The following is a 17,094-nucleotide window of genomic DNA, read 5'->3' on the forward strand; positions in this document are numbered from 1 at the left end:
GTCGTTTACTTCTTCAGGGGTTCTATCTTCTTCTTCCTCTTCTGTCCTTTAGATGAACTTTAGTCATTCACGCATGCTCTCTTCTTACTAGGCAATTATAACAGTTTTATGGTTGCTTCTCATACACCTTATCTTAGACCTATATTTCAGTTCTTATTATCACTTCCTTGGTTGACGCATCCGTCCTTGACGAGTACCGGTCCCTGACAAGCTTAATCCCTGACAGACACCAGTCCTTGGTAAGCAGTGTTACAAGAATCATATGGTTACGGGAACAAAGGCAGGAGTTCGTATCTTTGCTAGCCCTATCTATTCAAGCAAGGCCTCTACTTGTGTCTTCTCGACAAGATTTTGTGATTGTTCATGGTTCCTTCTTACAAACACCAGTCTTTGTCTCATATGTAAAGTTATAGAGAGACAATCATTGAGCAATTAGTAGTTCATTTTCTATATCAGGAGAAACCGATAGGCAGGAAGGTTCAAGCTGCAACTGGCACATGCTTATCTGAGAGGAGACACATGAATTTGTCTTCAGATGCAGAAGGCATGAAAGCCTCTTGGTTCCGAAGTTTCCCTTGTCCAGTAATACAACATTGATAATGAAAAGGTATATTTTAAATGGTATACTTGCAAGGGATGGTGATATTCAGCACTGGGTGAGAAACAGCATCTCCCTGCTTCCACAGAGGTCAGGTCCCCAAGGAGCATCTCCTAGTTCATGAAGAGTTCCTCTTTTCATATTTACCTTCCAAATTAGCATACAGCCTGGCACTTTCCTTTTAAAAGATTGTCAGTTGTGATGGGTTGACCCTGGCTGAACACCGGGTGCCCACCAAAGCCATTCTATCACTCCCCCATCCTCAGCTGGATAGGGGAGAGAAAATATAACAAAAGGCTCGCGGGTCGAGATAAGGACAGGAGAGATCATTCACTATTACCGTCACGGGCAAAACAGACTCAATTTGCAAAACATAACTCAATTTATTACAAATCAACCAGAGCAAGGTAATGAGAAGTAAAATGAAATCTCAGAACACCTTCCCACCACCCCTCCGTTCTTCCCGGGCACAACTACCCTCCCGGATTTCACCACCAAGCCCCCCCAGCGGCACAGGGGGACAGGGATGGGGTTTATGGTCATCACACGTTATTTTCTGCCGCTTCACCTCCTCAGGACGAGGGCTGATCACACTCTTCCCCTGCTCCAGCGTGGGGTCCCACCCACGGGAGACAGTCCTCCACGAACTCCTCCAACGTGGGCCATTCCCACGGGCTGCAGTTCTTCACGAACTGCTCCAGCATGGGTCCATTCCACGGTGTGCAGTCCTTCAGGAGCACACTGCTCCAGTGCGGGTCCCCCACGGGGTCACAAGTCCTGCCAGAAAACCTGCTCCGTGGGCTCCTCTCTCCGCAGATCCGCAGGTCCTGCCAGGAGCCTGCTCCAGCGCGGGGTTCCCACGGGGTCACAGCCTCCTTCGGGAACCCACCTGCTCCGGCGTGGGGTCCTCCACGGGCTACAGGTGGAGATCTGCTCCACCGTGGACCTCCCTGGACTGCAGGGGGACAGCCTGCCTCACCAGGGTCTTCACCACGGGCTGCAGGGGAATCTTCGCTCCGGCGCCTGGAGCATCTCCTCCCCCTCCTTCTTCACTGACCTTGGTGTCCGCAGGCTTGTTTCTCGTACATGTTCTCACTCCTCACTCCGGCGGCAGTTTCTCCCCGTCCCCACTTTTTTTCCTTCTTAAAAATGTTATCACAGAGGCGTTACCACTATCACTGATTGGCTCGGCCTTGGCCGGCGGCGGGTCTGTCTCAGAGCCGGCTAATATGGGCTCGCTCTCTCTCTCGAACACAGGGGAAGCTTCCAGCAGTTTCTTACAGAAGCCACCCCTGTAACCCCCCCCACCCCCGCTACCAAAACCTTGCCAAACAAAACCAATACATCAGCATTTGTCTTAACTACAGAGCTGTTCTGTAAACAGCGTGGTCAGTCTTCAGCAAAGCTTTTACGAGAGTCACTGTAAGAGCTTTGTGCATGGATCTCAATTTCTTATGACTATTAGGTGTACTCCAGAACTTGCCTATTGGTTGTGTGCTCCCAGTACCTAAGTAAACAAACCGGTGATTTCAAGATTTCTGGATAGGTTTAAGTGGTAGTGAGCCTATAGCTGTCTATCCTGAGACAGTCAGGCTATGTATGCATAGAAGCAGGACTGAATGTGCTTGGGAAACTGTGGGGGAGATGACTGGTTTTGAGGATACTTATGTCTAAAGCCCTCAACTTGGCTGCTGCTTAGAAGTGGAGACCTTTGTATAGCCAGCTTCAAACACTCAGTCTTGTCCTGAACTGAATGACTGCTAGGTAAGTAAATTATGATAGGGGTTGTTGTGCTAGGGATCACATAATGCAATTTTTGACCACTTGTTTAATAGTTGTAGCAACATTGTGGTAGTACTAATTCTTGATAACTATTTGTCCTGGTTTCAGCTGGGATAGAGTTAACTGTCTTCCTAGTAGCTGGTACAGTGCTGTGTTTTGAGTTCTGTATGTGAAGAATGTTGATAACACTGATGTTTTCAGTTGGTGCTCAGTATTGTTTAGACTATAGTCAAGGATTTTGCAGCTTTTCATGCCCAGCCAGGGCACAAGAAGTTGGCACAGGACACAACCAGGGCACCTGACCCAAACTGGCCAACGGTGTATTCCATACCATGGGATGTCCCATCTAATATAGGAACTGGGAAGTGGGGGTGGGGGATCGCCGCTCGGGGACTGGCTGGGTGCCAGTCGGCGGGTGGTGAGCAATTGCCCTGCACATCATTTGGACATTCCAGTCCTTTCATTACTGCTGTTGTCATTTTATTAGTGTTATCATTATTAGTTTCTTCTTGTCTGTTCTATTAAACCGTTCTTATCTCAACCCAGGAGTTTTACTTTTTTTTTTCCTGATTTTCTCCCCCATCCTACTGGGTGGGGGGGAGTGAGTGAGCAGCTGTGTGGTGCTTAGTTGCTGGCTGGGGTTAAACCACGACACTATTTAGGAGCTTGTGTGCTAAATTAGCACTTTCAGACACACAAAGGTAAAAATCCTAAGTTTGTCTTTCTTGTGAGTTCACTGTATTTTTCTGTGTTAGTTGTTCTCTTTTTGGTAGCCTGTTTTTTTTGTGTTGTTTTTTTTTAATCCCCATTCTCTCCTTTTTCCATGATGTTCATGTTGAGTTTTTCAGTGTAGTAGACTACAAGGCCTAATTTTTGATAGGTAACTATCATTGTCAGATTGGATTCAATAGCTGTGGGCAAAACCAGTTCACTGACTTTTGGGGAATTTCAGTCGATTTATTGTCAGTTATCAAACCTCTAATTACTAATTCTGATACTGAAAGAAAACAAACAAGAAAAAACCCCACCTCTGGCTGCTGCAAAACCTCTCCTCCCCCCTCTTTGTGAAGCTGTGGGCAGTGTAGGAGGTGGGGGTCCATTTGCAGGGTCCCCTCCACCCGCAGCGCTTTGCTCCTGCCCTGCCGCTCGCCACCCCTGGGTGGTTCTGAGGTGTCTTCAGCCTGGCTCCTGCCCTGGGTCCATGGCTCTTCCCTGCCTCCCCTGCTACAAAAACCTTGCCAGTGAGGGCCAGGGCAATCAGTTGATGCCAAGCTTGAACCGCAAACCAAGTGCAAAGCTGGGAATGATGGGACCCTGAAGTCTACATGAAATCTTGTAGCAATTTATGCTGAGAGCACTATTTTACTGCGTTTCAAATAACTGCTCAAAAAGGGCTGGTTTACTGCGGTAAAAACTAGAAGCCACTCCTTGGTTTTCTCTTAAGCAAGACTGATCATATGAATTGTTGAACAAACAATTAGGAAGAATGCGTGTGCTTTAACACCGTGTAATAAATCACTTTTAGGCATATGTAAAGCATATGAGAACTTGCAAGGTTTTTTTCAGAACATGGTTCCTACAAACAAAAAAGCTAATGTATGTCGCGCAGCCCAGTTTGAGCAAGACCGCTTAAGACCACTTAAGTAATTTCTTCGCTTTAACAGCGCTCGTAGTTATTCTGGGGTGAATGAAAAGGACCTCAATTTGAAATTCAAAGAACAAGAAAATTATCATTAAAGTAATTATTTTTACTAATTAATATTTTAGTTAAGGGCATGAAAAGGAGAGAGCTATGATGAAGAATAAGGCTTCGATTTGGCAGCACATCACACAGCGGATTGTAGTGATTCCTTAAGACAGTAGACCTCAAAGGAACAGAGTTTTGCATTCCGAACAACTTAATCTTGGTTAACTTTGCTGTATATAGTAACTATTAGCTGTTTACACAGTTAGATTACCCACTATCTACCTCAGCTATAGCATCTATGTCCTCTAGGTAGATCTCTTATTTTGGCTGCATTGAACTGTTGCTGCTACTGGTCTTCTCAGTTCAATCCTTCAACCTTTTATGCAGCAGGAGCTGGACTTTCCTGCACTTTCCTATTTTCCTATAACACAAGAAAAAAGGAGGTATCCCATCCTTCATTCCTGTTGTGTTGTTCCTAGCTCTTTTTCTTAATGGCTCACACCTAGAACCTTCAAATTTTCTTTGCGTCTCCCAAGAAGACATACATACTTCCTTTTCTCTGAAATGAAAGAGAAAACATCTTGATATAATTCAGGTTTTCTTCGTTCTGCTCTCCTTTTAAGAAAAAAATAAAGTGTGCTCAACCTCATCTTTTCTGTGCAATGGATGAGCACTTAGACTTTCTGATGGTTTACAATGACCATTTTCATCCTTTAACATCCTCTGGTTTTCATGCTTCAGATGACAAATAAAATTATTTTAAAGAAATCTCATGTAAATAAATCATTAAGATGGTAACTGTGTTATGTAAAGATGTGCACAACTTGTTGTATGCTTACGTCAGTCACAAAGTTTCCTAAAGCAAGATACTTTATTACTTATGGTACAAAAAGGTGTATTAGCTGTTAATAATGCCATATGTCACATCAGTGAAACTTAGCTTTTTGGCAATTGTAGTGATATGTGTATTGAAACTGAAATTTTAGCATGGTCTTAGTGGTTTTGTCTGCTTTTTTTTTTAACAGCCTAGTCATGTGAAATATGTTAATTTTGTCTCTTCAGCTGACATCTGAAATGTTTGAAGCTGATCTTGAAAAAGCATTGCTGCTAAGCAAACTGGAATATGAAGAGCACAAAAAGGTATTTGCAGGATTCATCCTAGTGTAAAAGCTGTACAACAAGTTTGAGGCTTGAATTTTAAAAATAAAGCAAAAAGCCTCCTAAAAGTATAATTTTCTTCAGGTAAATTGTTTGCTTACACTCTTCAGATGCTCAAGAGTTCAGAGAAATATTGGATTTGAAAGAAACCATATACAGTAGTATGGGGGGGGTTAATTGGCCTGTAAAGGTGGAAAATTAGTTTTACCTTTTTAATTTTCTGGCATATAAATGCACTGAAACTTTTTAAGAGTACAACAAGAGTTCCTGACCTTCCTCAGAAAAAATCCAGCACACTTGAAGAGTAAGAGAATCAACGTACTGACTTCTTAGGCATTAAAGTGTTAGTTATGGTTGAATCATTTGCATTTTTGCTAACATCTTTTCTCTGAATGTTAATATTTTAGTTCTAATAAGCTGTATACATTTTCTTAGCTGGTCAGGATGCTGTTTTCTGAGTGGTTCTTGCAAAACTCAAGAATTGTTCTGAAAAAGTGTGCTTAGATGAAATTTTTATTTCTAACAGGAAGTTGCTTTGTATTTGCAATAAATCAGGAGCCAATGAAATGTTATGAAAATATGTAAATTTAAAAATAATTATGCATCAAATAAATAAAAATTGAACATGCACTTTTGTGCAAATATCTTTGTGCAATACTTCAGTTTTTTAAGGGCAGGAGTACTGTAGTTCTTGAAAACCTTGGATAAATTTTTAACTTGCATACTAAAAGTGTTTTTTTTTAAAGTGAAGACAACCTTCAGGCATAGTAGCATAGCATTGTTTGTAGACTTTTCGAGAATTACCTCTGAATAATTTAAAATATATACTATATATTCAAAATATACAGTACATAAGTATGCTGAACAAATCTTGTTTCAATGGAAAGAAAATCACTCCATTTTCATCTTTGCTTTCTATATAACAGTTTTTTTCTTAAGATTACTTAAGATTATTTTAAATCTTAGTTAAAATATTTAATTAATTAGTATGTAATATTATTTTTAACAACTGGGACATTGATAATTTGCTAAGAATGTTAACATAGATGTGTGGGTAGGTGGGACTCCCATTCAAATCGCTATCATGTCTGATTTCACTAGCAGTCAATTGGTAGAGCATTGCTGCACACTAATAGCTCTCTGACTTCTACTGAATGAGTAAGAATATTTTGAGACTGAAAAGAAGGTGCAGTAGACCTCTGTTTTTTGAAGAAAGTAATAACCTGCATTATGTAGCACTCTGCCTTCCTGCATTTGACTACAGTATATTCTCAGTTTATAAGTTTCTGGATAAAATGTGACATAGGTGATTGAGGAAGCATTAGGCAGGTAGTTCATTTGCTGTTTAGTGAAGAACAATGCTCTACTTCAGAGAACAGAATTGATGCTTAATTGCTGATATGTCTTGCACTCTCTAAACCAATCTGAAGTCTGCAAATTACTGTTCAGGCTAAAATCTCCTTTAGTACATTATTGCTACTTTTTTTCCTTTATAAAGCTTCAGGAAAAAATATTTGGGTATTGAAGAAAATTATACCAGTGGGACTTTATTCTTCTAGGAATATGAAAACGTTGAAAATACTTCACCTCAGTCAAAGTCTGTGAATAAGAAAAAGAACCAGCAAGGAAAAGACAAACCTCTCACTGTGTCTCTGAAAGACTTTCAGTCAGACAGTAATATAGGTATGCCTTATCATACCATATGAGCTGTTCTGCTTGGAATTTTCATAGTGTGTGTGCTAACAGCAAAATGCCCTTCTGTCTCTGTTCATTAATACTGTGTTTAAACAAACACTAAATGAGTCGCAGTTAGTGTGTCCTACCAAGTCTAAAAGCTAAGTGTTCGTTTTGTAATAATGGGCTAGTTAGATTAGCAGGAAGAAAAGAAGAGGTTAAGGAAAACGTAATTTCATGTAGTATCCCTGGGGTGGGTGGCGACTCAAACACTCTTAATGTGACTTCTTTTTTTAAATCTAAGTGGGGTTTTTTGTTTTACCAAGTTTGTACTCCTCAGCCAACTGAGTTTCTCTATTTCCTGGGTAATAGCAAGTCATTGTTTGCCTTTCTTCATGATACTGGCTTTTATTAAGTAACATATATATTCATTATATGCATTATTTATATGTTTAAACCCCCTTCATCTGTGTCTATAGGGCAGAGATTCTTAATTTTAGTGAAGAAATCAAGGTAGGTGCTAGGAAAGGAAAAAAAAGTAATTTGTTTTCTAAGTTTTTTCTTTTAAGGATGTTTTTATCTAAATTACAATATTTATTAAATGCATTATTTCAAAATAATCTGAATAGAGGAAAAAGATTGAAAGCACAGAAGTCTGGAAGGCATGGAAGACATTCAGGTATACAGTGAGATACATGCTATAAAAGCCTAAATAGACTTAAAAAGAATCAAACCAACAGATTCCTTAAGTTTTTTTACTGAAGACCTTGCCTTCCACTTTAACTGAAGCAAACAAATATGGGATGCTGCTTTTGATTAAATAGTCTGAAAGATCTGGAAGAAGATGCAAATACAGGGATTGATGTAATACATAGTTTATAATCTTGGCTTCTAATGCTTTAGTAATGACTTTTTTTTATTGTGACTTGGAGAGGAGAGTTAATGTTGAAGAACTCCAATAGACGGGTTTTTTCCCCCACTTTCCAAAATGTCATGTTTCAATAGCCAGCTGTACATGATCTGAGTAACTTATTGATGTCACTTTTTCTATTCTTTTCAGATAACCTTGCTAAAAAACATGAGGTAAGTCTTATTCAAACTAGTTGAATAAAAAAACCAAAAAAACCCCAACAAAACCTCTTAGGTTTAGAAGGTAATTATTTTTGGCACTTTCTATAGCAATAATCAATTAAACATTCTGAAACTGACTGATTTCCATTTGGACAATTTTTACAGATGCAGATTTAAGAGATGTATGTCTGCAGTTCTTGTATCTTGAAAACTTAGTAGTGGCTTTCTTAGAACTACTTCCTGCTTTAGTTTTCAGATAGTCTTTGATGCAACTTCAGATTTAAAAGCATGTTAAAAATACAATTTGTAGTACAAAAAAGAGAAGCAAATTAGGTAATAAAGTACTGTGATGCTACTGTGTTGTGGTACAGTCCACAAATATTAAAACTCTTAGAGGGAATAATAGTTAACAGTGAAATAAAACATAAATTAATGTAGTCATAGGACAAAATTATTAAATTCCAACTTTGTGTTTTTGTGTAATCTTATCAGTTAAATATTAATTCATTTCTAGGCTCTTCAATTGGTAACATTCTTTAGGTGGAAGTCACAGTATTCTCAGGATGTAAAACATAAAACAATATCTAGATGTAACGCTTTTCCATGACTTAAGCTGTTTTTTTAAACATGTTGATTTCTAGCTCAATATTAACTTACAGGTAAAGGAACATATATTATAGTACTTATTTTTGACAGGAACTGAACTCTTCCCAGTCTTCATTGCATGATGGAGGATTTTTCAACAGGCTGGAAGATGATGTTCACAGAATACTTGAAAGAGAGAAAAGGAGAGTCCAGCCCACTGATTACGGTGAAACAGATAACTGCACGTCTCGTGAATACAGCCAGGCATGTAAAACAGCAGTCATTCTGAAGTGAAGAAGCTTACTCAATGATCAGAAGGGAGCACCTGAGTAGAAGAAAGCACAAATCAAAAGCATGATAATCTTAAAGAATTAAAACCCCCACAACACTGTAATGTTTTTATCTATTGGAAGAGGTATTTAAATGACTTAATTTTTCTAACACAAAACATTTGTGATTGAAATAATTTTTGCTCCACAGACAATGCCAATATTTATTACTGCGTTTCTTATCCTTTTGGTATCTATTCACATATACCTCTTTAGTTTCGATCAGAAATTCTTTTCTCTAGTAAACAAATAAGTTGCCTTTCCCAAGAATTGAATTCACATGACTAAATTAAGAAGTGATGTTTTCTTGCTTACAGGAGAGTGTTTTGAAAGATGGAAAAACAGAACGACTAAAGCTCGAGCTTGAAAAGAAAGATGCAGAAATTGAGCAACTGAAAAATACAATAACTCAGTGGGAGGTAGGTAGCTGATAATACCTTCAAATAGTAGACAAAACTTAAAATTTTGTTATTAAACATTTGAAACAAAGTATTTATTAACATGTGACAATCTGTAGAGATGCTTTAGTCTGGCCACAGATTATGTGTTTACAGAGTAAATTATTCTTTCAGTACCACATGAAGCAGTCTTTCTTGGTAAGTAAGTTAAGCATCTAAAAATAATCAAAAGAATCAAGACAAAGCATCAGGAAATAAACTTAATATCTGGCATATCAGTCACTACTTGTTTTCTAGTATTGCTGTTCTCATGGTCAAAAAAAAAAAAAAAAAGTAATCTTAGGCAAGAGCTTGAGTAATCTGATCTGCCTTGGAAGTTAGCTCTGCTTTGAGCAGGAAGTTGGACTTTCTTGGGTCTTTTCCAACCTATTTATTTTTTAAATTCTGCTCAGCTTCTCTTGCATGTAAGAATTACATGGTGTTGGGATTTTTTGTAGATTCAGTCCAACATTTGAAGTGGTTAAAGAAATCAATGCATATTTTGTCAGGTTTGAGAGAAGCTCCTTTAAAGCTGCAGCATAACAAGAACAGAGTCCTGTATTTTGTTGTATCTTTTCCTATTACATGCAAGTGAAATTGGAAATCAGATTTGACATATGCTAAAACACACCAGGAAGAAAAGATTTGCTCATTCTTAACTACATGGTATTGCTATATACCAGAGTAGCTGAGGAATATTATCTGTCTCCCTGTTTTCAGTCCATGTTAGTGTTTTCTGGATAGTATCTAGAGCAAAAAGGGCAAAATTTCCATGAGGAGCTGGCATTGTAACAAAATACAGTAAAGCAGTATAGAATTATTTTAAATTATTCTACTACTATTTTTCTTCATTGCTTAAGGTAGACTGAGCAGGTTGACAGACTGGGAGTTTTCTGATGCTTCAAAGAAGTACTTTTACTTGTAGTGATAAAGACATGAACTTTGTTAACAGCTGTTACACTATGTACTAAAGTTGGAAACCCCAGGTAAAACTTTAACGTATAAAACCATTCATATTCACCACTGTCAGCACTTGTTTGACAGTATATATGTGATGTGTAAGGATACTGGTAAGGTGATGGGCAATGATACAGCTGCTTAATTTTATTAACTTGTCCAGAGACATTAATACAGGTTTAGGCAGCCATGAAAGGTCTGGCTTAAATGTAAGCCAATAAACCTCAAGGACTGGTTTGATATTCGAAGTAGAAGATAGTAGCTTCTTTACTGCCAAAAAAAGTATGACTGAAATTAAACCATTTTCAAGAGCCTACAAGAGCAAACTGATGATGAGACTTGTGACAGGAAAAATAAGTTTACAGCTAAGATACATGGCTAGAACTGACATTGGTGGCTAATTAGGGAAAAGACTGACTTACAAATAAAGTGTGGTGATATCAGATAGGTTGGAAAAACCAGTAAAAATAGGTTCTTGAGTAGTAAACTGTAAAGAGTTGAAAGAAACTGTAAAATAGTAACGCTAACTGCTGAATAAAATAATCTGTAGAGCAGTGGGGTCTTACCCTACTTGCCAAGTAATATGGCAGACTATTTGTATTATCTCAGTATCTAGAAAGTGCATTTATAATTGTTGTAATTTTTCAGGGGAGAAACCACAAAGCCTTCAATACAACAGGCCTGTATACTTCAGGCAGACCTGAATTGTGGTTCCTGCACTGTCAATGCACTGACACAGCTTTCTTATTTTAACTTGCTCTAAGCCTTGTGCTTGCCTCCTTTTCTTGACTCTGTTATTAATCCACTTCTCTTGTTGTGTGTTCCTTACTTTGGCTGTGGTTTAATTAAGACACAGATGATCTTAAAGCCCTTATCCAGCCAAAATTATTCTATGATTCTGTGATTCTATGATTAGATTCTCTGCAGAAGTTGTCATTTTAAACTAGTAAGTTACGCTTAGATTATAGTATGCTGTTTTTTTTAGTAGGGTATACGTGTAACAATTCAGTCTCTTTAATGCAGACGAAGTATAAAGAAGTAAAAGCAAGAAATGCACAGCTTCTGAAGATGATGCAAGAAGGTGAAAGTAAGTAAGAGTTTTATCAGGAAACTTAAATGTTCTTTTTAAAACATGGAAGGAACTTTCAAAGCAGCTTTTTAAAAATAACTTGTCGCAGTGACAGCTATAGAGAACTAAGAAGCTATTTATTAGTTTACAGCAACTGCAGTGAACTACAGAATTTGGTGGACCACACAGTGCTGCATTTCTGTTGTTACATAATGAAATAATCAACTGCATGTTGAGCTAATACAAACTTTGAAATACAAACTGTTCAGTTACATTTTAGGTACAGGGATTCTTTGAGTTAGACTTTCTTTGCTAGTGACAGCTATCTGTTCTGGCCTGATCTCATCATAATACCTGTTTAGACACACTTGAGGAAACTGTTCAGTTCTTGCATGTTTGCAAGCTGTGCTTTGAACTGTTGGAAACATTCTACACCTAAGCAAGTCTTTTGCCACACAAGTAATAGGGATAGCTAAACCACAGGATTATATATGCAACTGTGTGATAATTTACATCATAATACTATTCAGATTTTTATGATTCAGAGTTTGTTGTCAACGTTTGGGGGAAAAAATTCATATATACACACACACATATATATATATGTCAATATCCTAGTATCTTTATACTTGTTATGCATAGTTAACCTTTAATATTCCTGATCTTACTTGATGTTATGTTGAGTCTGTGGTGCTAGCCACACTAACTTTGTTACAAAATTGCCTTTGCTTTTCAGTTTCTTAATTTAGCTCTTGAATGTAGTTTCTTTTCCAGGCTAAATTTTCAGCTAAAAAAGAGCTCATTTTTTTCTTTTTAAGTACATTTACAAAACCCATGTCTAAGCTAGTTCAAATGTTCATAATGTGATTGATCACTGCAAATTTTAACCTGGAACTTTATTACTTCAGATCAGTGTCTGAGCGAAGACAAAATACTTTCCTCTTGAGAGGAAAGAGGTGAAGTTCTGAAGGTTGTTTTTCATTTGTGGAAGAGTAACATACTATAAAATGAAGCAGTTTTGTGTTCTTCTACAGACGGAGTATTCTGTATTTTGGGGATAAGAAAGTTCATGGCAGAACTGAGCCTGGAAAAAAACTTCATTTCTTCATGTTGAGAATTTTAAGTTATTCACAGATATTTCACGTGCACTAGCTAAATAGTTTGACCATCTCCGTATTTGAATAAATAGAAGTTTCCATAGCTAAGACTGAGCTTGTATGTGAAACTTACAATCCCCACATCTTGACCAGTGTTCTGATGGACTTTGCTCACAATGGGTACCTCTGAAATCCATCCATCTCACAGGGTTAAGCGTGGGGTAAGTAGTGCAAGGCTAGGGTTTCAGCTCCAGAACTTTTCAAGCTGCTACTAATGGCACTGGTAGCTAGTGGTTGGTTTTGATTTACAACATCTACTGTTCTTTTGGTGAAGACAGCATTATTTACAGGTAACAAAATAGTGAAATAAAGAGATGTCACAGTGCTATTACAGATGAGAGACCTGCAAATCTAGAAGGATCCTCATGCTGTATCTTTCTCTCTCTGCAGTGAAGGACAAAGCAGAAATACTCCTACAGGTTGATGAATCTCAAATTATCAAAAATGAACTGACCGTACAGGTGAGCAAGGATTTCTAAATCTAAAATTTCATGGGTATTTCAAAGATGCTATTTATTTAAGGCAGTGATAGAAGTGGGGGAGGGAGGAAGCTGAAACAAGAACTTGTTTGAAGCAAAAAATGTTACATTTCATCTTTAGCCCTGCACTGTGTGTGTCAGAGGACATGTATTATGTAAATCTCCAGTATGAATCACTTAGAACTGTTTCTGGAAAGACCGCAGACCTCAGCATGCCTGAAATTATTTTGCTCTGGTAACCTAAGCTAGGAAACTCAGAAAAGTGCTTCAGAAGAAGCTTCTTTCCTGGGTGTTTTTTTGTGTTTTTTGTTTTCTAGTCTCCAGTGGGTGCACAGAAGTAAGCTACAAATTACTTAAGACATGTCAGTCGGCAATGCAAGACTTTTATGCTTAGTTTTTGGTCCATGTGCGTCTTACATATATAACAGTACTATTTTTTGAGGGTGATGTAATAAGCTTATCTGTGTTGCATAATACTACATCAGTTAAGTGTTTTATGGAATAAACTAAGGAATAGTTCAAAAGTCAGAAAAGTTTCTAACTTTATAGCTCTTCTATATCATTATACAGGTAAACCAGTAAATGTTGGAAGTAAATGTCATGAAAGAATATTTTTCTTGTCCTTTCAGTTCATGTACCATGATAGTGGTAGTCACTCTTGAACTCAGCATGTTCATCCAACGCAATACTAATGGAGAACAGCACTGGCTTGATAAACTCACAGAGGTTAAGGATATTTTATAAATTCATATTCTGTATGTTTTTAGGTAACTGTACTTCATGCTGCATTAGAGCAAGAAAGATCCAAAGTGAAGCTACTGCAGGCAGAATTAACGAAATACCAGGTAGTTATTTTCTGTAAGTTTACCTGTTCTTGATGTTGCTGAGACTATCATGAGGTAACGTGCTCTGAACTGACCCATTAGCTCTAATTTTTCCAGTTAAAAATTAATGGTTCATATTGTAGGAAAAAAAATAATAGCAAAACTAAGGCACAGTTTTGGCAAGTTGAAGTCTACCACTTGTTTTATACTTGAAAACTTCTTGAAGTATGCTAGTCAATAAACATACTTCAACAACAAGTTGGTTTCACTGTCCAAGTTTAACTGTGTGTAACTGTGCTAACTGTAGGCTTAATGGCTTTTTTTGCCACATTCTTTCTTTGGTTCAGTATCTTAGTTCTGTCTCTAGCCGAATCTTTATAGGAGATTCACAACAAGTTGTGTCGAAATATGAGTGATCAGATCAGTGTCTTGCTGTTTTGTTCAACTTTGCTGCTAATGCAACTCATGGTAGTGAATTTCAGTTAACTTTTGCATAAATATTACGCTGCTTAGCATTCTGGCTTTCTTGAGGGGCGACAGTATTTGCGAATAAGGATTTGTACTTGTGCATGACTTGACACACATTTAGCATTTCGTTTGTTTGGTTTTGGTGGGGTTTTTGTTTGTTTGTTTTGACTGTGACCTTTTGCACAGGTTACAAGGAGAGCCTGTAGCATATCATGCAAACTTCTAAGGTAGCCATGTAGTCTTTGGCAAGCTCTCCTATTTCAAGCTGCAACACATTGCTTGTGTTGGAATACTATAATTTTGTGAAAACGGGCTTGTTAAGCCATAATTACTCTTTCTGAAGCAACAGATGTTTTCTGATTACATCAAATTCTTTGGCTAGCATTACGTGCAGTTCTGTATGTAATCTCATCTTTTTCTTTTGTCTTTTTCCCCTTGTCACTTTACGGCAGTGAGCAAGTTCCTTCTTAAAATTGTCTTGCAGCAGTTGACAAATATATATGCTTGTTCAGTCCCTTACAGACAAGCTGAGTGTTCTTACCACTAATTGAAACTAAAGTAAATCTCTTGTAAGAATGGTGATGAGAATCAATTTGACAACTTCAGTCTTTCTGTTTGTTTTCTCCTCCCATCTATGCCTTTGCTAGTCTTACATATTTTTCTCTGTAAATAGACATTTTTGAGTAAGATAAATTTATCTTGTGGCTAATTGTAATAAACAGGATTAATAGAATAACAGTAAAAAGTTTACAAAAAATGGTCTTTGTTATATGCTTAGGAATTACTGCAAAATCAGCTATTCTGTTGCCTTTTTTCCCCTGCCCTCCCCCAATCTAACAGGCTTTTATCTTTTCACATCTTGCTGTACTTCTTGGTTCATCACCTTGGTGGTTTTTTGTCTGGCTGGTTGGGTTTTTGCTTTTTTTAACTTTTTTTGTGTGTCTGTGTGTGTGTGTTTCGGTTTAGGAAAACTGTCTCATCTGCCTTGCAGGGATTGTTGTTTCTGCTTTTATTATTCTCTCCTGTAATATTGCAGGCTGACCAGGACAACCCTTCTTATATTACTACTTTTTGTGGTATTGTCTTAATAACATGAGGCCCCCTTTTTTATAGAATACTGCTTTGAAACACAAGGATTCCTTTCAAAAATATAACCAAAATCAGTAGATTAAAAACAAACAAACAAAAACAATAAAATTAAAGCAATAAACCAGTTTGTTTTTATCCTTAGATGTTAACATCTCAGTTATGTATCCTATAAGTGCCTTGACTGTTTTAATTTATATAATATATCAAGTTCAGACGAGTTTGCATCCCATAATGGTTTCATACTTTTGTTAAATTATACAACTTAACTCCTGAGTTTTCCTCTTGTTAATTTATACTACTTTAATATACAAAATAACTGCAGATACAAAGTGTCATGTCTAGTATATTAACCAAATATTTGGTTTGATTCTTTCTTACAGAGTGGGAAAAAAGGGAAAAAGCACTCTGAATCTGACCAGTGCAGGTGATCTCCTCTGCCACCAGATTCAAGGCAAAGAACCATAAAATCTTTCTTCAGGGTTTTGCAGAAATTTATAAACTTGTTGCACAACTGCTCAACTATGCAGTTTTTGAAGAGAAATTAACAATTACTAGTTTGTTTAATGGTCTGAATAATTGATTTGTTGCACTTTCTGCTACAGAAAAATTAAAAAACTAGTATTCCAGCAGAGCTGAAACTAACTGTAATGCCATTAGTTTTTATCATTCAATAAAATTTACTCTTCCATTTCTCTGTTTGAATTTTTGCTTTCACAGAATTTCTCAATTCAGATGACTTCATTTAATGACTATCAGGAACCAAATGCATTAGTATGCAAATGGTCCAAGTTTCACCAAATCAAAACTGGTGAGACAGCTTATGCAAAAGCATCTTGCTGTTGCTGAATCCAGATCTTTTTTTTAAAAAAACAAACAACTAAACAAAACAAAAAACCCCAGTCATTATTTCCTCTCCATGTATAGGACATCATGAGGTTCAACAAGGCCAAAAGCAAGGTCCTGCACCTGGGTTGGGGCAAGTATCAATACAGACTTGGGGATGAAGGGATTGAGAGCAGCCCTGTTGAGAAGGACTTGAGAGTACTGGTGGATGAAAAGATGGACATGATCCAGCAATGTGTGCTTGCACCTCAGAAAGCCAACCGAATCATGGGCTGCATCAAAAGAAGTGTGGCCAGCAGGTCGAGGGAGGTGATTCTGCCCCTCTGCTCCGCTCTGGTGAGGCCCTACCTGGAGCACTGTGTTCACCTCTGGACTCCCCAGTACAGGAAAGACATGGACCTCTTGGAGTGGGTCAACAGGAGGGCCACCAAAATGGTCAGAGGGCTGGAGCACCTCTCCTACGAGGAAAGGCTGAGAGAGTTAGGGTTGCTCAGCCTGGAGCACAGAAGGCTCCAGGGAGACCTTACTGCAGCCTTTTAGTATACAAAGGGGCTTGTAAGAAAGAGAGAAACCAGGGCCTGTAGTGATGGGAAAAGGGGCAACAGTTTTAAACTGAAAGAGGGCAGATCTAGATTGAACATGAGGAAGAAATTTTTTATTATGAGGGTGGTGAAACACTGGAACAGGCTGCCCAGAGAAATTGTGGACGTGCCAGTCCTGGAAGTGCTGAAGGCCAGGTTGGATGGGGCTTTGAGCAACCTGATCCAGTGAATGATGTCCCTGCCCATGGCAGTGAGGTAGACTGAGATGATCTCTGAAAGGTCCTTTCAGACCCAAACCATTCTGTGATTCTACGATTCTATGATCTGTATCCTTTTCATACCTAC

The 17,094-nt window shown here is 38.0% G+C and overlaps 1 protein-coding gene across 1 annotated transcript in view; it reads left to right on the plus strand.

Moving 5' to 3' along the window:
• Window positions 1-16,052, plus strand: part of GKAP1 (G kinase anchoring protein 1) — a 37,238-nt gene extending 21,186 nt beyond the window's left edge. Inside the window, exons 4-12 of the mRNA XM_049794508.1 lie at window positions 5,130-5,207; window positions 6,785-6,908; window positions 7,960-7,982; window positions 8,667-8,819; window positions 9,202-9,303; window positions 11,302-11,365; window positions 12,895-12,965; window positions 13,751-13,828; window positions 15,745-16,052. Coding sequence (XP_049650465.1) covers window positions 5,130-5,207; window positions 6,785-6,908; window positions 7,960-7,982; window positions 8,667-8,819; window positions 9,202-9,303; window positions 11,302-11,365; window positions 12,895-12,965; window positions 13,751-13,828; window positions 15,745-15,792 — 741 coding nt within the window. The 3' untranslated portion in view covers window positions 15,793-16,052. The remainder of the gene's footprint in view (window positions 1-5,129; window positions 5,208-6,784; window positions 6,909-7,959; window positions 7,983-8,666; window positions 8,820-9,201; window positions 9,304-11,301; window positions 11,366-12,894; window positions 12,966-13,750; window positions 13,829-15,744) is intronic.
• The last annotated feature ends 1,042 nt before the right edge of the window (window positions 16,053-17,094 follow it).

Source organism: Accipiter gentilis, chromosome Z (assembly GCF_929443795.1).
Source record: "Accipiter gentilis chromosome Z, bAccGen1.1, whole genome shotgun sequence".
Taxonomy (NCBI): Eukaryota; Metazoa; Chordata; class Aves; order Accipitriformes; family Accipitridae; genus Astur; species Astur gentilis.